This window comes from Brassica napus, chromosome A3 (genome assembly GCF_020379485.1).
Source record: "Brassica napus cultivar Da-Ae chromosome A3, Da-Ae, whole genome shotgun sequence".
Taxonomy (NCBI): Eukaryota; Viridiplantae; Streptophyta; class Magnoliopsida; order Brassicales; family Brassicaceae; genus Brassica; species Brassica napus.
The window spans coordinates 8,297,658-8,325,581 of NC_063436.1; the positions used below are offsets into that span (position 1 = coordinate 8,297,658).

The following is a 27,924-nucleotide window of genomic DNA, read 5'->3' on the forward strand; positions in this document are numbered from 1 at the left end:
CACTTTCCAACATATCTAAAGTAGATTTTCTTTGACACTGATAATACGGGACCGAGCCTGAATAGAAGTCCATCAAACATGTGTTTCGAAGCCCAACGAAAATATATGTTTTGGGATCAAATATAGCCAAGAGGTGACTGCATATAGTATGGATTGACACAACTCGTGATCGTTGTTGTTTGGGTTGCAAAGCTTTAGTCCATGATCTGGAAGTACTGGTGATCCAGAACAGATTGGCAGCTAAAAATCTGAATGGGTGGATTCATTTTGATGAACTAAAATTGTGATATCTCCCAAAACGTCTATGCTTGTCCAGCCTAGTCCGGTTGAAGGGTGTTACAACTTCGGCTACAAATCAGCTATGAGGAAGAGATTCGTGAGATTAACAATCTCTCTACACTGAGATGAAACTAAACACTGAACAACCAACAATGTAATGTACTAGTGTGTAAATCCTCAAATGAAAAAACAGATATCGGAGACGTATGGTTGTTGGGCTTTACTGGGCCTTTTAAAGACTTTTCATTTAAAGTTAATTAATTAACTAAGTCTAATAGGCGCATTAAACCCCTGAGAGGAGGGAGAGAAGCCCTAAAAAGACGGTCGCAACTCGGTCGACGGTCTGAGTGGAATAATCAAAATCTCTTCAATAACAAAATTTTATTTTTCATTTTATTTTTCTTGCAAATTCATGGCTGAGATTCGACTTCGTCATCAAACCATTTCTTAATTGAATACTCGCAAAGTCGGCTCCTTTCTTCTCCTCTGTTCAGATTCAGCTCAGCTCTTTGGTTTCTCGTCGTCCTCTCTGTTTCTTTCTTCCGTTGGATCCGTAAATAAAGACATGTTATTCACGAGGGGTATTTCTCGGATCTCTTCCAAGTTTCTGAGAAACCGCAGCTTCTCTCAGTCACTTCTCGCCTCTCACCGCCTCCTCGCAATCATTCCCGAGCTGGGTCACTCTTGTTCCGACTCTACTACTACACACAAGGTTATCTCACCTTTCTCTCTCTATCAGAGATTTTTTTATTGCATATGTTTCATTCTGATTTGTTCTGAATCGAGTATTAGAAAGGTGCAATTTTTTTTACTGTGATCTGACAATCATTACCATGGAGATTAATGACCTTTTATTGAATAAAAGGTTTTGTCTTTATGTAGTAATCACCCAAAAGTGCTAGTGTTCTCTTTATAGTTTCTAATAACGGAATGGTCGCACCCAAAGAGATTTTCAGATACATCAGCGCTGTTTTGACCCGTGTGCGATGTATATGATAAGAAAATGATTAAAACGGATTCATTTATCTAAAAGCTTCCTTTTTGGTATATAGAAATTGGTGAACTAACCAATGTGTTGTTCTTCTTTGTGATGTTTTAGTAGGGTTACGTTTGCAGAGGATCTACTTATTCATTCAAATCTCCTCTTTTTGGTGGTTTTACACATCATCATCTCTATCACCAGAGCAGCTCAGTTGTTGAGGTTTCATCTTCTTTGCTCCCTTATTTGTTTACCATTAGCATTGAATGAATCATCATGTTTAGTTTAGCTTCCTTAGTTGAGCTCTAGTTACGATCCTCTGTTGTTAAACCTTCATAATATATTTTAAGTTGCTGTTTTTTCTCCTTCCCTAGGAGGAGCTTGACCCGTTTTCGCTTGTAGCTGATGAGTTGTCACTTCTTAGTAATAAGTTGAGGGCGATGGTAGTTGCCGAGGTATGTGGCCTTTTCTTTTGTGTCATTCATTTTCATTTGCTGCTGGATTTGATGTTCTGAAGAAAATTTTGTATATACTTCTGCTATTCAGGTTCCGAAGCTTGCTTCTGCGGCTGAATACTTCTTCAAAAGGGGTGTGGAAGGCAAACAGTTTCGTCCAACTGTAATAACCATACTCTCTTTTATCTTTTACATATCTTGTCATTGTGTTGCAATCATTTTCTCTCTTGGTTTAGTAACCAGTCTGGTTTTATTATAGATTTTGCTGTTGATGGCGACTGCTCTGAATGTACGTGTACCAGAAGCATTGGCTGCTGAATCAGCAGATGTAGTCTCATCAGAGTTACGTGTAAGGCAACGGGGTATTGCTGAAATCACCGAGATGATACATGTCAGTAACTATTCTCTACTTATCACACTCATTGAAATCAAGATTCAGTATCCTTTTTTATTTTATTTTAGTTACTAATGCTTTGCTCCATTGTAGGTTGCAAGCCTACTGCATGATGATGTCTTAGATGATGCTGATACAAGGCGTGGTGTTGGTTCCTTAAACTTTGTAATGGGTAACAAGGTACTCACTTGACAGAAGCATCAACCATCTAAGACATGATCAAATTTGTTTCGGCGATTATGCTACAGTTAGATATTAAGATCACCATATACTTCTTTGTAGATATCGGTATTAGCAGGAGACTTTTTGCTTTCTCGGGCTTGTGTGGCTCTTGCTGCTCTTAAAAACACAGAGGTAAGGATACCAAGAAACTTACCCTCAATTTGTAAACTTCTTCAAGGTACGGTTGTTCATAGGTCTCTTTATTGTAGGTTGTATCGTTGCTTGCAACTGTTGTAGAACATCTTGTTACCGGTGAAACCATGCAAATGACTAGCACAACTGATCAGCGTCATAGGTAAAAAATCTTCCTTTTCTCCGTTCCTTTTAAAATACAGCTATATAAGGAAAAAGCTACTCAAGTCTTCTATGATATGATTTTAACAGTTCATGCAAATCTGATTTTTTTTTTCTATGGCTACAGTATGGACTACTATATGCAGAAGACGTATTATAAGACGGCATCACTAATCTCAAACAGCTGCAAAGCAGTTGCATTACTCGCTGGGCAATCAGCAGAAGTTGCCATGTTAGCTTTTGAATACGGGAAGAATCTGGTTCGTTCGTTATCATCTTCTTAAAAATGTTGGCTCCATTGCAACATCTTGGTCCAAATGTTTGATTAGTTTCTATTTTTTGAAGGGCTTGGCGTTCCAATTGATAGACGACGTTCTTGACTTCACCGGCACATCTGCGTCTCTCGGGAAGGGATCCTTATCAGATATCCGACATGGGATCATAACAGCTCCAATCCTCTTTGCCATGGAGGAGTTTCCTCAACTACGCAATGTTGTTGGTCAACTTGAAAAAGATCCAACGAACGTTGACATTGTAAGTTTGAAAGAAACAAATCTCTGAATACATTTTCAAAGTCTCTTATGTTGTGTTCTGTAAAAACGAAACAGGCTTTAGAGTATCTTGGGAAGAGCAATGGGATACAAAGGACAAGAGAGTTAGCTATGGAACATGCGAATCTCGCAGCAGCAGCAATTGGGTCTCTACCTGAAACAGACGATGAAGATGTCAAAAGATCGAGGCGGGCACTTATTGACTTGACACATAGAGTCATCACCAGAAACAAGTGAGGATAAAGAAAAGGGCTCTCTATAATATACAGCAAGCATCGCTCATAACATGATGAGAATGTTTCAATTTCATTACATTCCATTTGTAGGATTTTGTGTTTGTACAACTCGTTTCACAAAATAATTTGTTGTTGGTTTCATTATAAACAACATACAAGGAAAAAAATAGAGAAAGTAGACACTACTTGTGTAATGATTCTCAACCATTTCTTGTGAATTTGGTTTAGGTCTGGTGTTGTAACAGACCTAACCGTTTTAAATAACATCAGAAGCTGAAGCATACCGTCCGTACTAGTATACAGTAATCTCAGTACAGTGATTCGATCAAATATTTGGAATGATCTTTGTTCAGTTAACAGTGAACAAAAAAAAAAGAAGTGATATAAGCTTTTTAATAACGGTCTTTAGGGATCATTCTCATTCTTTGTTATGTTCTTGATAATATATAAACACAATAGTACGCTATCCAGATTTGATGACAGAGGATCTTGAAGAACTACTGATGCAATTTTGAACGGGGACAAAGTTGTAAACATGAGATTCTCTATAGTCTTTCATATACAAAAACCGCATCTCTGTAGGATGTAGCACAAAGAAAGTAACAAACACCAAGAAGCTAAAGCTCCTAAGAGCTCAAGAAGAGAATCATGCTTTTTTTTCTTAGGGTTTAGTTTCATCAGAATCTTGGGATGTGTTGGAAACATCTGTAGCGGTTAGTCCATGAATGGATTCAAACCCTTTGGCAAAGACAGTTGCCAGAGCAGTCAGCACCTGAAAGACATTGGGAAGGCTTGATTTGAGGTTGTCCAGTGTCATTCTCTTACTGACCTCAACCGAGTTCAAGTACTTGGTTTTCTCAACGTCCACTCGTTTTTTCAAGGCTTCGATCTTGGCTTGTTTGATTAACAACGGATGCTTAGACCCCAGACTCGTTGAGTTTGCGTCCTCTTCCATTGCTGACATACCCTCGAGCCTTCTTTCCATCTCAGCTAGTGAAACTAGCTCTTTCTCCAGCCTTGTTTCAAGTTTATTCCATTTCCTCCGCAAGTTGTACTCCTCAGTTTGTTGATTAATAACAGATTTGATTGCCATCAGAAAGCTTTTAATGGCCTCTGAGGTTACCTATATAACCGAATACAGTTGCATTTGAATATATTAAAGAGATGGAGCCAAGAACAAGAAAAATACATATAAGTTGCAAGTGATATAGGAACCTGATCAGGGAGCTTTTCAAAGACAAGCTGCCATTCTTTGCAGAGCTTACGAGCAGCAACAGGCAAGCTGGTTCTTTGGTTGTCTTCTTTAGAGAGGCGATCAGTAAGTTGGATCCACGTAAAGAGTGTTTTCACGTATTCTCGCTGAGAATTTACTAACTTGCAGAAACTATTGTACCAGCTAGTAACCTCGGTCTCTAGTTGATTAACCGCCTGGCGTTTGTATTCCGAACTGAGATCTATGCTCGGGTAATCTTGAAGATGGTTCAGTTGCTGGGATATATGAACTTGGAGTTGATGGCACTTGAGCATTGTTTTCCACATGTGTGCTAGTCTGCGTGTATTAAAGACCAAATGAATGTTGAGAAGCTATACAAGTAATGGTCAGCAAAAGAGTGGTTATGGAGTTTACCCGGAGGTTAAAGCAACGAGCTGAGGATACAGCTCCTCATTGATTAAGTTCAGCACACATGAGCATGTCTCAGTTATGGAATCTTCTAGACGCTGAATCTCGGTTTCCAAACTCTCCAAAGACAAGCGAGTCTTCTCCATCTTGCTCAAATCATAGGCTTCTCCATCTTGCTTTTGCAGTAACGCAGACTTCCTCTCATGCTCCACTTTGGCCATTTCTTTGTTCTGATCAGAGAATAAGACTCTTAGCATTTCATTTTTGAAAAACTAACACCTAAAGAGTTGGATCAGCTAGCTCTTACTTTGACAAGCTGGTAAAGTTTCTTCTCAGCTGTGTATAGCTTCTCAAGTGTGCTGCAGTGAGCTCCAGGCCTGCAGGGCTCAACAGTACCGCTTGTTGTAGCATCTTTGCCCATCTGAAGAGACTTTGAGGACCAGCTCCATGACAATGCACTGAATACCTTTGCAGAGCTGCTTCTTTTCCCTGCACCAACCACATAAGTATTATAACATGCTTATGGGCACAAATCAGCATCTGTGATTGGTCCAACATCCAAAAATCTTGACAATCTAGATGAAAGTTGAGAAGCAATAAGAGACTTACTTCTTGTTTCCTGGTACCTGAACGGATCAACACTATCTCTACTGTTGATGTCTACTATCACAGCTATCTCCTTCTCGCAGCCAGAAGCTTTTAGAAAGTAATCATCCAACTCCTTGATGATCCCTTCTAAGGTCCTCCTGATCCTACAATCAGTGTTCTCCAGATCTTTGCCATAGCAGCTTGTCATCGATGAGTTATCGTCCATAACTTCTTCCAGTTTAAACGTCAGACGCCGTGGCTTCTTCACTTCAGACCCACCAACGGCTTCTATTTGCTGAACACTTAAATCAACTGCTTCTTGTTGCTCATCTTCTTCCTCAAACTCAGTCTTCGTCTCTGCCCAGTTCTCCTCTTCAGCTTGCTGAAACTTCTGTTTCTTCTTCAGGTCAAGTTGTGTACCTACATCATCACCATTCGGATGGCTATCCAGCTCCAGTGACTCAAACGGGTTCCACAAGTTCCAAGAGTTCGGCAATGGAGGTGGAGGTGTTGCACCACTTCCATCAACATTACCATCAATCTCTGCAGCACCCTCTTCTTCCTCATCAGCCTCAGGCTTTCTCAAATCCGGGCTAAAAGGAGGAGGAGGTGGTGGAGGAGGCAAGGTAGGAGGATGAGGCGGAGAAGGAGGCAATGTAGGAGGCGGAGAAGGAAAACTTAAGCCATAACTAGTGTTCTCAAGCTCCAAGGACTCAGACTCAGTGAACTGCCTGAGAGTGACACCAGTGTTCCTCAAAGCTCTAAGATAAGCCAACTGTGCATCTGCAAAATCTCCCCTGAACACTAATAACTTCTTCATTAGCCTCTTTCTCTGCCTACACACCAAAACCTTTTCTTCATTGTCAATGCTTGAAGCAGCACACCCCATCTCTTCCCCACAGCCAAAGTCTTCTCCTTTCTCAAAATCACTTAAATTCTGAGACAGAGAATGTCTAAGTTAACTCTTTGTTTACAAACGATTCAGCCAAAAGGTCTAAGCTTTTCAATCTAGAGATTCATCAGTGAACACAAAGTGCTCTCCTTTTTATATTTTTGTTTTTGTGGGTTGTCACTTGCATAAAAAAGAGATTACAGCTAATTAAGATCTCGAAATGTGCTTTAGAGAACATACCAACGAAGCTCAGCGAATGATTTTAGCTCCAAAAAGGAAGCTCCTTTCTTTCATTTCACTTTACCCTTCGACGCCATTTCTCTGAGAAAGCAAGTTCGAGGAGATAATCTTTAGAGGAAGAAGGTAAAAGAAGAGACTTTGATCCGCGGAAACAGCAGTTTCGACAAAAGGTCAAAGCTTGGTCCAAAGCTCAGAAACAGTAAGAAAAACGATGCAATTTAGAAACTATAAAAACAAAGAGAGAGAGAGAGTGAGTGTGAGAGAAATTAATTTGGCATGAATATTTTATGGAGTTTAACTCAATATGCCCCTATAGCTCTTCAAAAATTCTGATTTCTCTTCATAATAAAATATATTTTCTTTTTCATTTTCTTTTAAATGAAAAATATGGTCAAAGACGAAATGACCCTTAATGAAATAGATTAATTACAAAGATCCAACCTTAAAGATCCGATCGACCCAAACTTTATCCGGTTTAACTTGGATCCTAACCTAAACGACGGTGTTTCACGTCTTCTTCCCAATTCTCTCTTGCGACGGCAAACCACTCTCTTCAAATTTCATTTAGAGACTTTCAAAGCTATAAACCCATTATCTCCTTCATCAAATCATCCCAAGTCCAGAATCTCACATCTCCATTTCCTAATTCACTTTCACGCCATTCACAACTGCTCAACAAAGAATCCACCACCAGAACTCGTTTCTTGGTTCTTCTCTGTTCCTCTGTTCCTTCTCCTTATTCTCCTCCCATCTCCAAAGAAGAAGCCATCCGTGAAGCCAAGACTTGTCCCACTTCTTGTCTCGTCAAACCCTTAACAACCTCAAGCTCGCTTCCCCAAAGCTCAAGAAACTCAAACAGCCATGGTTCCGTCTCCAGATCGCGATCCTCGACGACGACGACGACGACTCACATTCCTCTCTCTCGCAGCTCGCGTTTTCTATCTTTAGCGACATGCCCATCTCGAGAAGAGGCTCCACCATCGTCAAGCTTCTCTTCCTCTGGCCAGACCCTTCTTTCATCGAACCTTCAGTCAAAACTTTCCGCTCCGACAGCGCCAACCACATCACCATGTCTCCCGTTTCAGACTCCTAAGATCTGCTGACGTGGTGGTTTTCATGGCTCCTGAGAGATCGCAGCAGGAGGATGTGAGGATATCTACGGAAGGTTTCGCCACAAAGCTTATGGGGATGATCAATCCGAGATGGTTGTTCGAGGAAGAGAAGGGTGACTTCATCGGTTCCTTCGATGTGATTTACTGGTTTAGAAGTGAGAGGGATACTGCTGAGCAAGAGAAAATGACTTATCTTTAAGTGTGTGAGAGACGGTGTTGTGAGTGGGGAGAGATGGAACGTTCTCGTTGAAGAAGAAGAAGGGGATAGGGCTTTGAAAGTTGTCTCGCAGTTCAAAGCAAGGCCGTCAATGGAGGAAATTGAGCTTGTTTTGTATAACTTGATGGCTATGAACTCACCTGTCACCAAAAAAATCAGCTAAGTTTCGTAAGGATTTGGTTTCTAATAGGGGTGTTCAATCCGGATATCGGTTCGGTTTCGGTTCGGTTTTTTTTGGTTTTCGGTATTTCGGTTAGTAAAATATAACTACCATTCTAAATCCATATTTACTTCGGTTCGGTTCGGTTTATATACCGTCGGTTTTCGGTTTATTCCGTTTTATACCAAAAAACATAATTATTTTGTTTAAGATCATATTATATGAATTTTAGAGTCATATTGTCAACACAGTCATTTATTAAAAATATATTACATGTTCAAATAAATGAAAAAAAAAATAAAAATGTTTCTACCATCAAATAAAATAATCAAATCTATAACTAAAATCAAAGCTTGAAATTTTGAAAATAAAAATATGAAACAAAACAAAAACATGAAAAAAAAGTTTTTTCACTCTTCCATATTTAGTGTTCATTAAAGTCATGTTTTTTCAATTGAAAATTTTTCATTAATTATTGTCCTTCAAATTTATAATCTTCATATTAATTTAGTGAAGACTAAAATAAAGCAAAAAGATCAAAAGAAAACTTAGAAAATAAAATGTCTGAATTACGATATATTATTATTTAGTTACATTTCAAGTGTTTTACAAATTAAGGTTTCTTATTACTATAAAATTATGGTAATAGTTATTAACACAAATTTAACTTATGTAACAAATAGATTTTTATGTATTGTTATAAAATATATACATATTTACATGTTTCTACTTTTAATCGGTTTTATTCGGTTTATTCGGTTTAATCGGTTATATACCAAACCATATCCAAATCCTACGGTTTTTATAAAATTATATCCATTCGGTTTATATGGTATATACCAAAACCAAACCATATTGTCTATTTCGGTTCGGTTCGGTTCGGTACGGTTCGGTTTTACCATATTGAACAGCCCTAGTTTCTAATATCATTGGGAAGTAGTTGATTAGTGAGAATTTTGTAGTGTGTTCTTGTTCTGTTTACATTTTCCCTAGAATTAAGAGATATATCTCTGTGGGTGTTTTTGATAAGAAAAAATGTAATTTATTGAACCTAATAAACCATCCTAGAACAGACCTTAAGAGAGTGTTGCTGTGTATTGAATGCTATCTGATGTTGCTCAATCCTCCTTTGCATTCTTGCTACGCCTTTTGACGTAATTATTTGCTTTCGTCCTATGTTGCATTCTTCTGCGCCATTTGCTTCGAGTTTGGTGTCGGGTTTCTGCCTTTTGACTACTGTGATTTTGTTGCTATCAAATGTTGTGAAAGGTTCTACCTCCAAGGGCCAAAGAAGAAGATTAAAAAAACCGGAGGTTTAAGCGAAATAGTGTGATATCAAGTTTATTGCAGAGTCAAGCTGAAAAGACTACGAAATGAACATATACAATTTTGTAATCAGATCAGATTAAATATAGAAAAAGATTTAAATATATGTTAATATTTAATTATACACTCAATTTGAACATGTTGCATTTGAAAAAAAAATGCTCATATTAAGTTATTTTTATAAAATGTAGGATTAAAGTTTAAAAGCCTTTTGTCTTCTACAAACACATTTTGTTTGTCAGTAAATATTAAATTGAGATAATATATCACATTACACCTTCCATCTAATTACATTTAGTAATTCTTGGTAATCTTCAAGGTAGTAGTAATACTACCTTACACATAGTAATATTTTGGCAAATTTTAAGTTTTATTAGTAAAACCATGTCCAAATAAAATATTTTTTAGTAAAACCAATGATTTTATACAATAAATATCATTAAGAAAGAGTATTACATAAACAGTTTATCAGAAATAAGTATTTTTATAGATTTTTCTTATTATAACCTTACATTTACACAACAACCATGAAAGTTAAGGAATCATTTTGGGAAAATGATAATTATTCCTACAACTATAAAAAAATAATCATCTAAATAGTTACAATAGTCTTATTTACTATATACATAGTCTTTAATAGATAATATATGAGTTCTATATGTTAAATACTTGCAATATATATGGTTTCAAATTACACACAATAAAACCCAGTAAACCTAGTAGTCTGAATTACACTTAACAAACTCAGTAATCCTAATAGTCTGAATTACACACAATAAACCCAGTAATTCTAGTAGTCCAGTTATTTCATTTTATTTCAGATCCATTTTATTTCAACCAATCATTCACATAAGTTTCACCATCCTTTTCTGAAAGTTGCATTTCTACATTGTTGAACTTCACATGTAGAACATTTTTACACTTTTCATGATTAACTTGCAGTAGATAATCCAAAATATCTTCATCATTCGAGATATATGATGGCTTCTTTGAATACAATACCATTGGAAAGTAACTAAGCTTCCATCTTAGATTCATTTGCCTTTTAACTTTCTGTAAATACGCTCAACCAAAGCAGAGTATGTGACCTCCTCCATTTATTTCTTCAAGACAATCATGTGAATTTCATATTCTCTTCACCATCTCCCGATATCCATTTTATTTCAGCCTCTATCCTTCATATAATATCTCCGGTAATCAAAACAAATAATTGTGCAAGATGTATTTTGCATTTTTCCTAATAAAATGGAATTATCATTACAATTAGTATTATTAAGAATCTTAAAATTAAATTCCACACCGTACAGTCTTCTCTTACCAATATCAATCTTGTTCAGTACTATACATAACAATACTGGTAATATTATATACCAAACCACATTTAAGTTCTATGCAATATATATTATATACACCAAATAATATAATAAAATTAATATAAATGTTAAATCTAAGAAAATAACAATTAATGTCTATACAATAAAATCAAATATTTTTCTTATCTTAGAATAAATATATCTTAAAATAATAAATCTAAATAAAGAAACTTTTATAAATGAATATCTCTATAAATTAATAAAATTTCAAAGTCCCAACATTATTAATTTATAGAGGTTCTACTGTAGTTCTTTAGTAATACCCAAAAATTATCCTTTCACTAATTATTCAAAAAATTTATGACAGTTTTGTTTGGATTTTACATTATCCATGATATATAATTCATCTAAATGAAATTACACACAAAAAATCATCAAAAACAACATAAATTATACTCTAAACCCATAAACACAGTTTCCAAAATCCTTTTTAGTCTTTCAAAATCTTTTTTAATCTTTTAAAATCTGTATCAAAAAAAAAATTTTTACACTAGCCGAGATATACACTTCTTTTTAATAGTATTCCAGTAAAAAATTCATCAGAAACATATATAAAATATGCTCAAAATCTATAAACACAGTTTTCAAAATCGTTTATAATGTCTCAATATTTTCATTAATTCTTACTTTTTTAACGTTACCCATGATATAAACAATATTTAAATGATATTTCAGAAAAAAAAATCATTGAAAACAGACAAGAATTACCTCTTTTTCAAGCTTTAAAATCATCAATGGAGGGTGTGGGAAGATGAGTTTTCACGATGGGAGATGAAGTCATGTGGGCCAGATGAAATCTTATTGGTTAGGGTTAATATGTGGGCCATGGTGGTAGATGAATAATGGTTGGTTAATTTAATTAAAGAAATTAATGTATTTATGAGGTAAAATAAAATATAATAAACTAATAGAAGGTTATATATGTAAGCACAATAGAAAAGGGGTAGTGAGAATAGAGAAGGGACAAGGAGAATGATTTTTTTTTCATAAGGGCATATGGAGTTAAAGTCCATATTTTATATGTTCTTAGCAGAGATGGATACTGACATGGAACCTGGTACAATGACATTTGTTAAATATATTTGCTGTATAAATAATAGGTCAATTTAGCTAGAAATACAAATTGGAAGAGGTAATTGCAGAAGTGTGCATTTCTTTTAAATAATTAGGGAACCATGTCAATTTTGTCCTGAGTTGCCAATTCTCTCCTCTAGCCACAACTTCTTCGTTACGTATGTGTTACCTGCTACCGGGAGTGATGCCAAAAAAATTATATTGTATTGAAACTGTTTCCAAACGCAATCAACGTTTTGAAACCGGATACATTCATTTAAAATGATGATATAAGATATTGAAACCGGATGTAGCTCTAATAATTGAAGAGAGAAGAGTTGTGAGATATTTTACAAATTGTTTGTCAGAAATGTGATTGATAGGAAGATATTTTACAACATGTTGTCCAATCGTTGAAAGTGATATGAGGAGTGCTCGACGCCATAGGACCATGGTATCCTGTTCATCTTCATATATCAATCAAAATACTATCCATGTTGGGAGATGGTGCCAGTTTCCTGTCAAATAACGGAGCTTGAATGTTAGAGGTATCTTATTAAAGAAGGCAAGAGGTAGAGATACGCGTATATGTGTTAATAGGCTGCAATTATAGCATGATTACATTTATCTAATCCGAGTTTTACTATTAGTAACCGGATATATGTGCAATAGGCTGCATATCTATATAAGTGAATTCCCGATTCTTTGCATTATCAGAAGTTTTAAGATTGTTTGCATTATTAATACTTTTGATATGTGCAAGAGTCCCGTCGATATGTGCAAGAGTCCCGTCATTCTTTTGCTTCATACGTGTCAGTGGTCGTTATATTTGATTTTGTTATGTCTATAGGGACACTTTAGGTATTACTGCAAAATGCACAGTCTCTTTACCTGTTATCTAATTTACGTCTACAATTTTGCTATCTAGCGCAAAATCCCTAAATAATACTTTATTTTCTCATTTTGTACTAAGTGAACAATTAATTATTTATCCGACAATATTTAAAAAAGAAAAGAAAGTATATCCATTAAAGTGACCAAACATGATCAAAGGCAAAGATTAAGTTGGGGGAGCTTAAACAGCGAACTAAACTTAAACAAGAAGGAACTGTTTTGAGCCTCCTAAGCTTACTCTTTTCTGGTTTAACTATTGTTTTTTTCATTTGTGTTCCCATGTCTTTAGGGTCATCAGTGACGTTCATAAAGTGCTGACATGTAAGAGAGATAAAAGACTAATTCATAAATCAATTTTGTACTATCACTCATTCTGATTGTTCTATACATTTTTCCGTAATTCTAAGAAATCTGTGAAAAAATGATTTTATTTCTAAAACATCGTTTCTCTTGCATTCCAAAACTTTCCTCCAAATTTTTTGCATGCTTTCTACTTGTAAAGTGTTGGAATGCAAAGAGAAAACATGATGGAGGAACAAATTGTATTTAACTACTACTAGGATAAGATAACTTCAATAAAATTGTGGTCCTCCAAAGTCCAAATTCACATGTAAACATTAAGGGTATGAGGTAATTGTTTATTTTCTTCCTTGTTAGAAAGGTATATTCGCCTTTATATATACAATAAAGAGAAAAAAAACTTTTGTTTATCCAAAAAGGTTTGGAGTTTGCAACTATTTTTACAAGGAAAAGTTGGGAAAAAGGAAGAGGAAAAGAGACAAAGGTGACAAGAATACACTAAGGCAGATAGAAAGAGAGATACAGAGACTAGAGAGCATCCTAAGAGATTGACTATACAATGACAAGTCTATGACTAAGACAACCAAAAACCGCATTATACATAATTGAATTATATCCAAAAGCAGTATTACTTGGTCACAAAGTTGATGGCTTTGTTTTATGGCTTGTGATGAAATTGAAGGGTATCTTAATCATCAAGTTTGGTTTTGATAAAATCACATATAGAAAACTATTGTCAGTTAGATATGATCAGTTTTAGTAAAGCGAGTGCTTCAATATCACTAATAGTTGATTTCCCATATGCTTGTATAGTTCAAAGCAAGCAAAGATATAAAATGATAAACGGTTTAAACCACAACGGTTCATTGAGCATTTTCATGAGCTTTTTTACATTGTTATAAATTCTTCAACCATAACAAACCAAACCAAACCTAGAAATTAGTATATGAGACTCAAGTAAAGCTCGGTTCATTGAGCAACCACTCTTAGTTTCATCACCAAAACATATTGAATGGCACACAAAAAAAAACTTAACGCAATCCACTCTTTTTAGATTTCAGGCATCGATCTTAAGTAGCGAATTGAGTGAAGTGCTGTTGAACTTCTGAGCAAAGCCTCGGATTACAAGCACTATAACATCGCGGAGATGGCGTGAATGCACGACCATGTCTACTGCATTCTCACTATCTACAACAACCCTCAGCCTTCTCTGGTCATTACGAAATGTCTCCACCTGGTTTACATGCATCATAAAAATGATAAAACTTGTAAGACAATTTGAAAATTAGACAAGTGAATGTGGACAGAGAGACACTTACATGGAAAGGAGGAACATAGCTTCCACGAACTTCAGTACTTGAGAAAGACGTCTTTGAGCCTGGTTTCACAACCTTTATTCTCTTCCTGTTCATTTCTAGCATCCGTCTCTCGAGATTTCCATCTCCCACAATCTACAATATCATTAGCACTTTCACCCTTCAGAAAAACACCACGTCAATGAACAAAGAATCAACTGCGAGTTCCAAGTACAGACCTTTTTTGGATAAGGGTCCTTGTCACACAGCACCTGGTTCCATAAGATCAAAAGAAGGAAACTGAATATGAAGAATCGCTTTTATAGGAAACCAAGTTAAGCTATAAGTAAACTTAAACAAGTAAATCTTACCTCAAACTTCACTAAACCAGTTTCTAGTTTGAGCTTCACTTCCTTATAAAGATCAGGTTCTGCAAATTAAACATCAGCGTGAATCCCATTGCTTTTAGAAAATTGTGGAAGAGGTAACAGAGATCCCTCTTAAAGGTAAAGAGTTGATTTGAGACCATATTTGAGAGACTTAGTGACCAAGATATTAGTTGGTTAGTTCATACACATAACAACAAAGGATGACAAAGGTGATTGTGAGTATGATGATGACTGAAGATCTTACCAATAGCAACTGGTTCTGTTGATGCAGAAACGGGGTGACCTTCAACACCATCTTCACGTATGGGTGTATATACAACCACAAGTCTGTATCCGACATCATCCACATTGGCTTCATACATCCTTCCTGTCTCACCTACCAAAATTAACAGAAATTAATCAGTTCCCTGGATGAAAAATGATTGAAACTTCTCCAGGTATTTGGAAACTGAGAATTGCTAAACTTTACTATTTGACATGAAGGAAATAACAATGTGACTCTCAAGTTTTGGGTTACCTGGAATTGAGATGAGGTCAGGGCTTCCAACCATTGATCTAAGCCACTGGATTTTACTCTTACCCTCTTTACCACCAAAATAATTGCCTCGAAGAGCGTATAAGTTGGTGTGGAAACCTCCTCCTTCAATCTCCAGCTTCTCTATCCTAGGGAAACCTGAGGCAGATACAAAAATTAGTCACAACTTCACTTCATTAGTGATGTTGCTTAACAAGATGCGATGGCAGCTGAAATGCATAAAAACCTGGTGAGATTGGACCAGTCTCGGCATATGCTGGTTCACTAGACCTTCCAAACACATCATGTACTACACATTCACATTTGAGACATTTGCCAATATCTTCAAACCGCACTTTGTATGAACACGAAATTTCTGAAGAGAGTGCTTCATACGACATCTCATCCCCTGATTCCAGTGAGCGGAACCTGTCACAACCCTTGCTATGTGAGATCAAATACATAAACAGTTTCTGAGAAAGGTTTTTGTGGCGTCATTTATATAAAGCTAGAAGCCAAGGATATCAGATAATTAAGTTCAGCACATGAAAAAATGTTTTCCATATGATTGGATATAGAGGCATCAACGGCAGCCAAATCTGAAACATGTTCAACTTATAGAACTCTGGATCTGAAAATATTTAGACAGGGATGAAAGCTCAGAAGTGATGCAATATACCATTGGTATTCAATAGCTCCTTTGTACTTGCTCCAAACAAGTTGTTGGATTTCAGTCTTTGGGATCACTTGGACAGCTGTGAGAACATCACCCTGTACAGCCTTTCCACTGAACGCGAGCATCTCTACTCTTGGAACCTCTGTATTGGGAACGGAAGTGTTAGAATTTTGTTGCAAAGAGAGCCCACAAAGAAACCCAAAAAGGAAGAAAACAAAAAGGATAACATAATAACACAATAATTAAAAAAATGACCTGGGAGGATAATTTCAGTTGGCTCAGACATCTTTTGCTTTCCCACAGCAGAATCTGAACGAACAGGTGTGTACCTGCAAAATAAGTTGAATAAGTTCTAAGATTCAAGTCCGCATACAAAAGTTGAAACCATAATGGAGCCAGGGATCACTATTGATACTTCAAAAACAAGAAACATCAATATCTATGAATAAGAACCAGTGCCAGTTATTCAGAAAAAAATAAAGTGGCTCAGACCCGTTATCACATGCCGAAGACATTTTTTTCCCGGATGAGAGACAAAACGAAAACATTCGAAGTGTAAAACCAAAAATAAGCCATTAATACATGTATGTTAAGGAATATATCAAAGAAATGGATGCTTGTCAAAGCTGCAAGGAGAAATGACTGTGGAAACATACCCGAACAATATGCGGCAATTGTAATCTGACTCAGTCACTTCATAAGTTTTGGAGTTAGCCCCAGCAATAACATCAATGGTTCCATCAGTATCTCTGTACCAACTGAAGAGACTTTCACCTTCATGGCCGCCAAAGTACTCTCCTACTCCAGAATAAGCATCCGAAAAAAGTTTCTCCACACGAACATTAAATACTTCCGGATCAGCTGCAACATTATTCACTTTATTACGTCAGGAAACATAGATTTTTTGACACATCAGCTAAACCTATGGCCTTATACAAATCGAAAATATATTGAAAGTTGACAGTTCAGGAAAAACTTCAATCAAAAGGTATTATGAAAGTAATGTTTAACAAAATAAACTAGATTGATGGTGGACAATGATTATTCAGTTATTGGTAACCAACATTTTCTATCTGATTAGTACAATAGCTAGCAAGATAATGGAAAGCAGTGACAATGTCAGCACCTGGAGTAACAGGAGAGTTTGTTATTGAAACAACTGGCTTCCCACTCCTCCCATCTACGCGAGTAGGAATCCAGTATAAGACTAGATAAGCCCCCACATCTTCAAGTGATGGAGTATACTTTCTGCAAGAGAATCGGATCACTCACACTTATCCAAAAGAAGAGAAATCTGAACTCTGAACACATTTTTGGGAAATTTGTTTCTCTTACAATGTTCTAGAACAAGCAATGACCTCTTCACCGGCATAGGATATTTCCGTGAGAGCAGATCCATGCAACTTTTCCTTAGTTCTATACCAAATGTACTCTCCATCACCTTCATGCCCTCCGAAATAAGTTTTATGAGGTACAACCTCCTGGTTCTCATAGCAGTCAGGAATTAAAAGCTCCAACCCCATAGGATTTGCTGTTTACAAAGGAAAAAAGGAAGGATCCAAGATAAGTAAATGTAGAAGACAGTGTACACTTTTTTTTTAACTTAAATGGACATTCTATAAAAACTAAAGTACATAACTGAATTTCTTTCATTTTTTGAAAGACATCTCACCTGGAGCAATGCTGTCAGACCTGATACTCCTAGGACTCCCTTCTATTCCATCTTCACGAACAGGAGTGTAAATAATTTCTATGCTTTCCCCAACATCCTCCAGTGATAAGTCCAAAAACTCTGTCCATGGACCACATTTATTAATCTGAAGCAGATTTGTAAGGGGATAGCAAGGAATCTGAAGATGGTGGATTAAGATTTACCATCATTACTCAATAGTTCCTTAACACCATTACGTTTCACCCTAAACCATTCAAGAGAGCAATTTCCCTTCACCCTGCGTTGCAAAAGGTAAATTTAATTGTTGAATTTTCCATCCAACAGTCTCATACATTTTAAAACTATTTGAAGTTTACCCTCCAGTATATGATGCAACAAAGCTCAAACGTTGCCCTTCTATCATGGATCCCAGAAACTCCAACGACTGACAAGTTGGATGGCCTGCGGAGAGATGAGTTCACAAGATATATATCATCTTACTTACACCACTCATCTACTAGTTAATGAAATTTAGTACCCCTTCAGATACTGCAAAGCTTGATACATATAGGAAGAGAGTACTATACCGGCTATAATTGGTCCGGTTATATCAGAAATAACTGTGGGTCCACGAGCCCAGTCATCTCTCACAGGTTCATAAGAAACCGAAATGAAGAAACCGATATCATCGACTGACAGCAGATATGACGAAGTCGTAGCACCCTTTATTTCGCATGGAGAACCATCTGAATTAGTCTGCAGAAAAATTACATAAGTTTAAGAGCTGCTGGTTAATTCAACGCCAAGCAGATTTATCCGCAATATAAGGAAGAATATGTTCCTTTTGTGTTCCCAAATATAATTTTTTTTTCAAAATTTGATAAAAAGGTCAATACCCGGAACCACCGGAAAACAGATGCTCCTTCTTCACCACCCCAATATTCTTTTTCTGCAGATAGCACAGTTCCTTCAACAGCAGCTCCAACAATTTGAAGAGACACTGCTCTTGGGTTTCCTAATGACCAACAAAACCACATATAGTAAGCAGCATGTTATGGCAAAAACTGCTGTGCAATAGACTGTAAAAACATTTATAGAAGAAAAATGAATAAAATTCATGTTCCTCTTGGTTGCATGCCCTACTCTACTTCAAGTCATTTGTGACTCTCAAGTCTATAGTTATAAATAGGATTTTCTGCATCTAGATCATGCTAGCATTTGCGAAATTTGCTAAACTAGTTCAAGCTCACATTGCACCAGAAATTCCATGATCATCTCGCAGTATGGAAACAACAAGACAATGCATTACCTGGACGAACACGTTCCTGGCACATGCAAGTTCTTGCCTCTCCCACAATCCCATCGTCCCTCACAGGAATACATTGAAATGAAATGAATTTACCAATAGCTTCTTTGGTAATCGTATACTGAAGAAACCCAGAGGCTCCAGGTATCAATGTACCAGGGTGATCACTTTCAGTCTGCGCCCAAAGAAGGAAAGAGGAATAAGATGCAACCAAGTTTCCTGAAGGAGAGACTCAGAATTTTTTTTAACAACTAAATTTTTCTTTTATGAATCAGACTTTCACATGGACAAAATTTTCTTAGGGAAATAATATGAAGAGCTAGAGAGATAGATGTACCTTATGATAATGCCATTCGTATATGCTTTTACCTTCATGTCCTCCTATGTATCCATAGGATGCTGTCAATAATCCGCCCTCGACATTGTCTCCAGTAATTGACAAGAAATTCAAGCTGGGGGGAAGGGCTGCAAGTTGTTAAAGTCAAAATAGTTAGCACCAAGTTTTCATTCCAATTCAAAGACTATACAAATTGATCACCTAAACACAAAACTTAGAGCATAAAATACTTGTAACTAGAAAGGTAGGACTTAATATCGAGAAAAAAGATCACGCCACAGCAAATTTGATTTCACTGAGTAAAATATAGCTCATGAATAAACAAAATCAACAATATAAGAACTTAAAAGACGATAATTTACTATATATATTATACATTTATTCCCTTTCACAGCAAATTTGATTTCATTGAATTCTACTTTTTTCTGATCATGCTTCTCAACTTAAAGCTGCATTGTAATGAAATCAGAAAGAAAATGTGTATAACAATTTCAACAAAAACCACAAGACAGACGACATTTATGACATACTTTTCATTACAAGATACGCCAGATTGCATTCACCATCAATATATTCAAGGAAAATACAAGAATACAAAAAAAAAAATTAACTTACTCTCAACTGCTCTTTCGGATATTACATACACTGATTCACCGCATTCACCATCAGGTGCCATTGGAGTATACTTTGCAACTATATAGTAGCCCACTGCCCCCAAGGGTATACGGAATGACTGGGAAAAAATGCAAACATTAACAAAATATATAAATCTTACCAAACTTAGTTCGATGAGCATTAGGCATTGACATACCTTCGCCACTTTTGATGTGCTCAGTTCTTCAAGATTATTGCTTCCTTCAAGTATAGAGCAACTTGATTTGAACCATTGCACTCTGCTTGAGCCTTCGGTTCCTCCAGTAACAGTACCTGTTACAGTGAGCTTACTATTCTCCCTCAGGTCGCCAACTATCTTAACATCCTTCACTTTTGGGGGCGCTGCAGTTACAATAAAAAACAAACAAAATGAGGGGGGAAAGTCTAGTAAATCCGAATTTGCAGTTCTGATGAAGACATTATGTAATCAGCAAGATGAAAAAAACGACCCATTAATGCACTGGAAAGAGAGGCTAATTAACAACATTCAATAAATTAACAACATTCAATAAATTATGTAATCAGCAACATACTCCATAAAAGAAGAAATATGCTTTCTACAAAAGTTTAGCATACCTGGCTTTACTACACTGGATAAAGTTGAAAGTGGTTCCCCCTCTAGACCTGAAATTTTCTAGGATACGTCAGAATGGTTACGGCCTAACCCTCAATAACTTGAGGCTTTCGTCTAAGTAATAACCTGATGGGGGAAAAAGGGAAAGATAACCAACCCTCGAAATTTGCAGGTATGTACACAAATGTGACATGTCTTCCAACATCTTCCTGGGTCAATGTATACTCAGATGTTCCAGCCGATATCAACGACAAATCTCTGCGATAAACAATTTCAGCAAAAAAGATCCATCTTTATAAAACTGACAGAGGAAGGTGTAGAATGCTTTAAGCAAACAATCAGTCAAACACTCATGAAGGTTCACATGCTACTTTCCATATCCACCAGGAATGAAATCAAAAGAGATATATATCGACCCTATTATAGAGCAAAAAACAAATATCTACGTGTATACCCGGTCTCATTGTTCTTCCGTAACCACTGGAACTTGCTAGGACCTTCCTTGCCTCCAAAATAATCTCCAATCCCCTTTAAGACGCAGCCTTCAACAGCATCTCCAATAATTCGAACATTACTTACAGATGGAGGAGCTGCCATCAGGATTCATAGTTAGTAAACCCAAGATTCAGAAGATTTAACAGACGGCAGGCATTTGATAAACAGACAAATAACAACCATCATACAACATGAAGCAGTTTTAGCATGCAAGAAAATCCATTTGAGATAATTTAACTAGGACATAAACAAGTCCATAGGAAAGATGAGATAAATAAGATCCTTGCAAGCAGAAACAACTACAATGAGAATCTACTATAAAAAACAAGCAACCACAGAGACCTTTCATCGTTAGTCAAAAAAAATGAAAGAGATGAAAGCAAAGCAACACAAATCACAACATTTTGCAAATACTGTGACAAAAAAAAATACTATCTGTGTAGAAGCTTTTTCATTTACCTGCTTTTACGAACTCTGTGTACTTGTACTGAGGCTCTCCTCTTGCATTTTCTTCAGTGACTGGTGTGTACATGAAGACCATACTTGATCCCACATCATCTAGAGATAACCTATATTCCTCATCCTCAGCTCCATCAATCACCACAGGGCTCCCATTCCACTTTCTCCTCAACCAACTGTTTCAAAGATAAAGTAATCATGCCTTTTAATTCATAAGTCTTACCAAGAAACTGGAATACACAATTTTTTCGATAGCCGCATGTAACAGAAGGGGAAAGCGGCAAACATGACCCACCTGGTAATACACTTCCCAGGTGTCCCACCACACCATGCAACCACTGCTTGTCCCTTGAGAATATTTCCCTCAACTAGTTCCCCATGTAGTTCAAGGCTCACAACTTTTGGTATTCCCTTCCCTGCACAGCGCTTCACTGTGTTATTTTCTACAGGACGCCAATACAAGAATATGTGCAAGACAGATATTGCCAAACAATGGAAAACTTTCATTGGCCTATTGTTTTACTGAAGAAGCATACCTCGTAGAACTGGTGAAGATATGGCAAATATGGATGGATATTCAGTCTCTCCAATAACAGGAATGCATTCAATCTTAAGAATTTTACCAATGTCTTCATGTTTTGGCCAATAGACCTATAGTAAACTTATCGATAGAATTAGGAAACAGAATCTTTTAGCACACATGCCAATGAAAGTATGGCAAGGGAAATTTTACCTCATTGGTTGCATCAGGAATAGGGACAAAATTAGAAAGAGATCTGTCTGCTACAGACCATTGGTATCTCAGGACTAATTCTGAATCGGCACTTTCCTGAACAAGACCAAAGTGAGACTGACAGGGAGATTCTTCAGAAGGTCGGTCAACAGATGCTTCTTTGATAATACAACCAGAAGGCAACGTATCTTGCCACTTCTCAACCAAGAAGCGAAATGTCGATTCTGTTCACAAGTAGTTGCATGAATTAACATTTAAAAATGATTATATGCTAATATGGAGGTCATCAAGTTATGAGCTACCATCAAGTCACAATGAAAGATTCTAAAACTCGGATAACTGATTTGGTACCTGCTGCGAGCTCAGACTTGCAGAACTCCCAACCATCTCTGAGGCAGAGAGCTGTATGTGGAGGATAACGCTTTGCAATTGCCACTTCCTCACGAGCGAGATCTAAAGAAAAATTCAAGGTCAGTATAGACCTTGTTAACACAAAAAAAAGGAACAAATACTATTCCCACAATTCTAAGAAAGCATACTTTTCTTAAGCTTCATCCAGATTAGCAAAAACAATTAAAACAACCCATTAGCTGAGTGTTTATATTCATTTGTCTAACAGTTCCTACCTCTTCTCACATACTACTGCTAAGATATCACTCGCCAGTGCATATGATGAGTTAAAACTTAGAATTGCCAGTCATCTTTCTCACGAAAGGATCAGATTTACGCAAACTACAGGTTATAGATATTATACAAAAGAGTACCTCTGTCATTGAATTTCTTCAAGGAGGGACCTACAAGTAGTATGGATGCTGCTTCCAGATGAGGAATCTTCAGCAATGGATTTTCCTCAACCCGCAGATGCTGTAATAGAGAAAACACAAACTATATTTACAAACTGCTTATTTGTATATATCAATGGAATAAAATTTTCATCCATAACGCCATTACAACAATAATAAGTACTCAAACTGGGCCATTTCAGAACCTTGCCATTTACACAGTGAATTGTGATAAAACTGATTCATAGGAGAAAAATTCCCACTGACCAGTTAAACAAGAAATGGTCAAAAATATATACTTAGAGAAATAAAGAGAGAAACCTCAAGAACTGGTAGATATGGAAAGTCCTTCAGAGTTGTTATTTTGTTCTTACTTGCTGCCAGTACCTGAGAAAAGTCTCTCTGAGATGTCTAAGAAACTATGAATTGTAAAATGTATTGTAGACAACCTCAATTATGAAACAGAAGATGTACCTGAAGCCGGGGCTGGCTTGCCATTGCAAGTGACTTTAATTTGTTTTGAGCAACAGAGAGAAACTAGCATAGGAACAAGAAAGAAAATAGTCGGAAAAAGTCAGGGCATTTATGAACGGCAAAAGTTTGCTTATTGCCATATAATATGAATATAAGACTTTGTCCATTTCTATAGATCACCTCTAAGTTGGGAAGTTGAGGCAAACTAGCGAGTGAAGTTATCTGATTTCCAGCAAGATAAAGTTGCTGCCCAAGTAATACAAGATTTAAAATACTCGTCAGAAAACACTCGTGTATAAATAACTAAAGACATAATGGAAGAGAAAGAAACCTGCAGCATTTTGCAATTCTCTAGTGGTTCAAATCCGGGCCCTTTGAAATCATTAAAGCTCAAATCTAGAACCTGAGATTAAAGGAAGAAATAGGATCACATCTGGTGTGTGTGTGTATATATATTTGTTGAAAACTAAGAAGCCTTAGGAAATGAATTTACTGACCTTGACTCGATTCAGTATCTCAATACCTTCCAGCTCAGACAGGAGGTTGTCTCTTAGATAGACAAACTGGTAAGAAGTAGAAGTAGAGGAAATTAAAATAATCTTCCCTACTCTTATTCAAATCCAACATTGGCATATCCACACAAACATTTCTGTCCCAAAACGTTGCACTAGAACACTGTGAAATATGAGGTTTACCTCTAAGTTTGGAGACAAGTGTAGCCCACCGGAGGTTAGACTGCGAATCCTGTGGCCTCTGAGATCCAATCTCTTAAGAAATATCAAATATCCATCAACGAGTAACCACACATAAGTGCCATAAAGTAATATCAAGAACTGAATCTTTTGTATGGTAAGTTTAAAGAGGAAAGTGAGTCCTAACCATATCATCACCAGCTTTAACCTCCACCTTTGGAAGAATAATAAGTCTCGAATCGCGGCTTTCCGGGGTAGCTGTCTTCTTCCGTCCGGAGACGTTGGAACTCCGGTCAAGAGGTGTTGATAAAGACTTTGATCTCATACCACTAGAAACAGAAGGTGATGATCCCGCGGAGGGAGAAGAAGCCTTAGAAACTGTCCTCCCACTCGAGAGAGTAGAATGCGCTCTTCCACTACTGTCAACTGATGAAGATGGAGCTCTTTTTGAAGACACAGAGACACTCATGGCTGATCTAGCAGAAGAAGACTCTGGCTTACTTAAACCAGACTTTGTCGAGCTCCTACCACCTGGTGATACCGGGATAGGCTTTTTACTCTCGGGAAGGCTTGGTCTAGACACAGTCTTAGCAGAAAGAGAGCTCCTCTTCAGTTCCGGAAGTGACCGCCTCACAGGATCAGTAGCTGAGGCAGTAGTAGTACTCGTACGTTTTGGCAGAGCCTTAGTGGCACCAGTCAGCTTCTCTGTTACTCCTCCGGTGCTGTTTCTCCTGATTGTGGCAGGCGTAGAGCTTGAGACTCGTAAGGAAGAAGACGCGGTTGGCTTAATTAAATTCGAACTAACAACTGCTTTCTTTCTAGTAGTAGCAGCTCTGCTTGAGACCAAAGACGCTGCAGAAACACTCTCTGGACTTCTGCTTCCATCAGCTGCAGCTGCATTGCCCTCTTTGGTTGCCTCTACGGTGGTTTCAATAGCTTCTTCCTCAGCTTTAGATGCTACTTCCTCCATTGTGAAATCAATCGACACTTATAGCAGAAATAAAAGAAAAATCCTGCAAAATCAGAAGAGACGCATGATGATCATCAAAGGTTGAGACTTTTTTTTATACAGAGACATGACAATAAAGGAGACTAGTGTTTTTTTTTCATTACAGAAATCAACTTCCGAGTCCACAAGAAATGTCTGCACACAGTGGAATCGAACCCGGGTCTATTCAATTAACAGATAGTATCGACTCAAGAACACAAACAACCGAGTTTATGACTTCTTCTAGCTACACTGTCGGTTACTTACTACAACTTTTGGTCATTTTGTGAACAACCAATCAGCCAAAAATAACAATAATTTATGTAAATATAAAACAAAAAAAAATATTGGGAAATTTTTTTGAGTGAGAAACAGCAGGAAAGTTCATGGTAAATATTTTCAAAAAAGTTTATTTATTTAAACAAATGAACAGGAGAGGAAGAAAAATAATACTTACGGCACTAAATAACGAAGTAGGCAGTATAATCAAAACCCCATTTTTCACCGGTGAATGTTGGAGCTCCGGCGACTATTCCGGCCGTCGGAAACGTTATGAGACAGACTAATTTTTCAGGCGGAGACGGATAAATGTAGATCTGGAGGCGAAGCAGATAGAACGTAGCGCTCCTCACTGAGTTGTTTATTTAGTTGGGAGCTTTTTGGAGTGGAATAAAGAGAAAGGTTGAAAGCGATTAAATTTGAGAGAAAGCGTGCCAGAGAGAAAATAGTTGGAGAGAGAAAGAGACCAAGAACAGTAACAGTGTAGCAGAAAAGTGTGTGTTTATGTTTTAACAAGAATCCAAATTGGACACCCTCTTATTTACCTTTGTTTTCGTAATTTACCCTTTTGTTTTGTAAAGTTTCATCCAAGTACCCCCTACAATTTTTATTTCGTTTCAAAATTATTAGAAGTGACCCTTTTTCGGTTTTTCCTTCTTGTCCCATAGTGAAACTAGCGTTCGGTTGTGTGAAAAAAAAGATTTTTGTGCTGCATTACTCTTTACTAATTTACTCGGTGAAAATGTACAAAATAAGCGAGACGATTGTGGATAATAACTAAACTGCAGGGACTATAATGAAAAGTAAATTTTAAAGAAATTAGAGAACAACTGGTGAGAGAGAAAAGTTTGAAAATTATACAATTAAAATTTGGCGGAAACCGTAAAAGCGGAGTAAATGGCAAGTGGACGTTTTTCGAAAACTGATGTGTTCGGGCTCAAAAGGTCAAAGACAACACAAATGTATACTATTCCTTTTTTTTTTTGGTATTCTTATCCGAAATTATTACTCCTAAAATATTCTTCAATTAAAATTCTAAATAAGCTCCACCCAATAATGTTAACTAGATTTTGACCCGTGCAACCGCACGGGTGTTTGTTTTCACTTTTCTATACATAAATTATTGTTTTAAAACATAAGTGGTATATATTTTTAAAGTTAATCATGTACTTAAATATTTATATAACTATTTCAAATACAATAATTTTATAATTTACATGTTATAAGTAATTAATTGTTTAAACCTTATGTATTTGCCGCTTCTTATTATATATTTATCTTATTGTATTTGCATTTAGTTATTAAGCAAATTAATATATTCATGAGAAAATATATTTAAAAAATATTTTGTATTTAATTTATGCTAAATTCTGACCCGTATTTTAAAACTGGATTTCTTTTTACCAATATTTTTATGCTTATTCATTTTAGGTAATTTATTATTGTATATATAAAAGTGTAAGATATGTTAATTTTTAGATATGTATTATATAGTTTGTTAATTTTAAGTCGTTCTATCATCATATTATATTTTAAATAAATAGTTTTATATTTATGAAAATAAAATTTATAAATTTATCAATTAAATATAATTTTATCATATTTATTTTAGTATAATAATTATATTTTAACAGGATCATGACTATAAAAGTAGATAAAATAGGATATAATTTATTTATTTTCGTTTCTAAACGATAACTTAAAATACATTAAGTTATTGTTTAAATATTACACAGATTTATTAAAATTTTTAAAATATAATATATACATATATATTATATTTAAAATGAAAATATATTATGATTAAAGTAGTTACAAAGATTTTATATTATTAACTTTAAAAAAATACATGTTAATTTTTATACATGTATTATATAGTTTGATAATGTTAACCCATCTTACCAACATATTAGATTTTATTTTTGAACATAAATATTTTATAATTACGAAAATAAAATATATAAATATATAAATTTAATACAATTTTATTATATTTATCTCAATATAATAATTTTAATTTAATATGATTGATTATGATTATATAATAACTAAAATATTATAGATTTTTTTATTTTTCATTTTATATAACTGAATATATTAATGTATAATAATATTTTAAACTAATTTCGAAATTAGTGAAAATATTTAAATATAATTTCAAAAATGAAGATCTTGCAAAAATCTTCTTAAACAGATTTGTTAGAATTTTAAAATAAATATATTTATATTTAAAATGAAAAGATATCAAAAGATACTATGATTAAAATATTTTTAAAATTATATTTATTATTAGTCTGAATTAAAATATAGTATGAATTTCTATGAATAGGTCCATTAGGTCCATTTTTAAAAAAATCACACATGAATCAAGGTTGTGACTTCTGTTTTAATATATAAGATGTCACTATCTTAAAATAAAATATCTTTCAAAGTGTTCAAA

The 27,924-nt window shown here is 35.8% G+C and overlaps 3 protein-coding genes and 1 pseudogene across 4 annotated transcripts; 2 read left to right on the forward strand and 2 right to left on the reverse strand.

The window, feature by feature from the left end:
* The first annotated feature begins 593 nt into the window (after positions 1-593).
* LOC106437826 (solanesyl diphosphate synthase 3, chloroplastic/mitochondrial) lies at positions 594-3,691 on the forward strand. 2 transcript variants are annotated; one of them, XM_013878815.3, is made up of 11 exons: positions 594-991; positions 1,382-1,480; positions 1,633-1,713; positions 1,805-1,876; positions 1,973-2,104; positions 2,201-2,287; positions 2,390-2,461; positions 2,539-2,624; positions 2,751-2,883; positions 2,969-3,157; positions 3,232-3,691. In XM_013878815.3, the coding sequence occupies exons 1-11, from the start codon at positions 845-847 to the stop codon at positions 3,409-3,411; spliced, it is 1,278 nt and encodes a 425-aa protein (XP_013734269.1). In that variant the 5' UTR covers positions 594-844; the 3' UTR covers positions 3,412-3,691. The 2 variants fall into 2 exon arrangements, with proteins under 2 accessions (XP_013734269.1, XP_013734270.1); XM_013878816.3 differs by having other exon boundaries at positions 773-991; positions 1,379-1,480.
* Positions 3,692-3,899: 208 nt separating this feature from the next.
* Positions 3,900-7,028, reverse strand: LOC106437827 (nitrate regulatory gene2 protein-like). Its single transcript, XM_013878817.3, has 6 exons — positions 6,752-7,028; positions 5,641-6,556; positions 5,339-5,520; positions 5,038-5,261; positions 4,626-4,959; positions 3,900-4,533 (listed from the first exon to the last, which is right to left on the reverse strand). The coding sequence occupies exons 2-6, from the start codon at positions 6,506-6,508 to the stop codon at positions 4,072-4,074; spliced, it is 2,070 nt and encodes a 689-aa protein (XP_013734271.2). The 5' UTR covers positions 6,509-6,556; positions 6,752-7,028; the 3' UTR covers positions 3,900-4,071.
* A 10-nt stretch (positions 7,029-7,038) lies between these two features.
* Positions 7,039-8,466, forward strand: LOC106441805 (annotated as a pseudogene).
* A 5,552-nt stretch (positions 8,467-14,018) lies between these two features.
* Positions 14,019-25,962, reverse strand: LOC106437829 (187-kDa microtubule-associated protein AIR9). The gene is made up of 38 exons (XM_013878818.3): positions 25,663-25,962; positions 24,405-25,230; positions 24,221-24,292; positions 24,023-24,088; positions 23,857-23,928; positions 23,706-23,771; positions 23,526-23,588; positions 23,373-23,438; positions 23,034-23,133; positions 22,621-22,722; positions 22,270-22,493; positions 22,073-22,187; positions 21,832-21,952; positions 21,537-21,712; positions 21,037-21,172; positions 20,740-20,840; positions 20,585-20,632; positions 20,166-20,350; positions 19,970-20,087; positions 19,355-19,482; positions 19,021-19,192; positions 18,608-18,726; positions 18,299-18,467; positions 18,089-18,173; positions 17,936-18,009; positions 17,733-17,852; positions 17,396-17,591; positions 17,187-17,308; positions 16,717-16,921; positions 16,316-16,389; positions 16,064-16,202; positions 15,632-15,813; positions 15,388-15,543; positions 15,115-15,246; positions 14,853-14,911; positions 14,721-14,753; positions 14,506-14,637; positions 14,019-14,420 (listed from the first exon to the last, which is right to left on the reverse strand). The coding sequence occupies exons 2-38, from the start codon at positions 25,185-25,187 to the stop codon at positions 14,244-14,246; spliced, it is 5,088 nt and encodes a 1,695-aa protein (XP_013734272.1). The 5' UTR covers positions 25,188-25,230; positions 25,663-25,962; the 3' UTR covers positions 14,019-14,243.
* Between the last annotated feature and the right edge of the window lie 1,962 nt (positions 25,963-27,924).

Excerpts from the sequence above, each read along its gene's own strand:
- LOC106437829 (XM_013878818.3), bottom strand. The coding sequence starts at position 25,187 with ATGGAGGAAGTAGCATCTAAAGCTGAGGAAGAAGCTATTGAAACCACC. Across the intron at positions 22,494-22,620 it reads CAAGTCTGAGCTCGCAGCAG|AATCGACATTTCGCTTCTTG; the intron begins GTACCAAATCAG and ends ACTTGTGAACAG. Across the intron at positions 18,468-18,607 it reads CTGTTTTCCGGTGGTTCCGG|ACTAATTCAGATGGTTCTCC; the intron begins GTATTGACCTTT and ends ATTTTTCTGCAG.
- LOC106437826 (XM_013878815.3), top strand. The coding sequence starts at position 845 with ATGTTATTCACGAGGGGTATTTCTCGGATCTCTTCCAAGTTTCTGAGA. Across the intron at positions 1,481-1,632 it reads AGAGCAGCTCAGTTGTTGAG|GAGGAGCTTGACCCGTTTTC; the intron begins GTTTCATCTTCT and ends CTCCTTCCCTAG. Across the intron at positions 2,462-2,538 it reads CTGCTCTTAAAAACACAGAG|GTTGTATCGTTGCTTGCAAC; the intron begins GTAAGGATACCA and ends TCTTTATTGTAG.
- LOC106437827 (XM_013878817.3), bottom strand. The coding sequence starts at position 6,508 with ATGGGGTGTGCTGCTTCAAGCATTGACAATGAAGAAAAGGTTTTGGTG. Across the intron at positions 4,960-5,037 it reads CTCGTTGCTTTAACCTCCGG|ACTAGCACACATGTGGAAAA; the intron begins GTAAACTCCATA and ends TAATACACGCAG. Across the intron at positions 4,534-4,625 it reads TTGAAAAGCTCCCTGATCAG|GTAACCTCAGAGGCCATTAA; the intron begins GTTCCTATATCA and ends TCGGTTATATAG.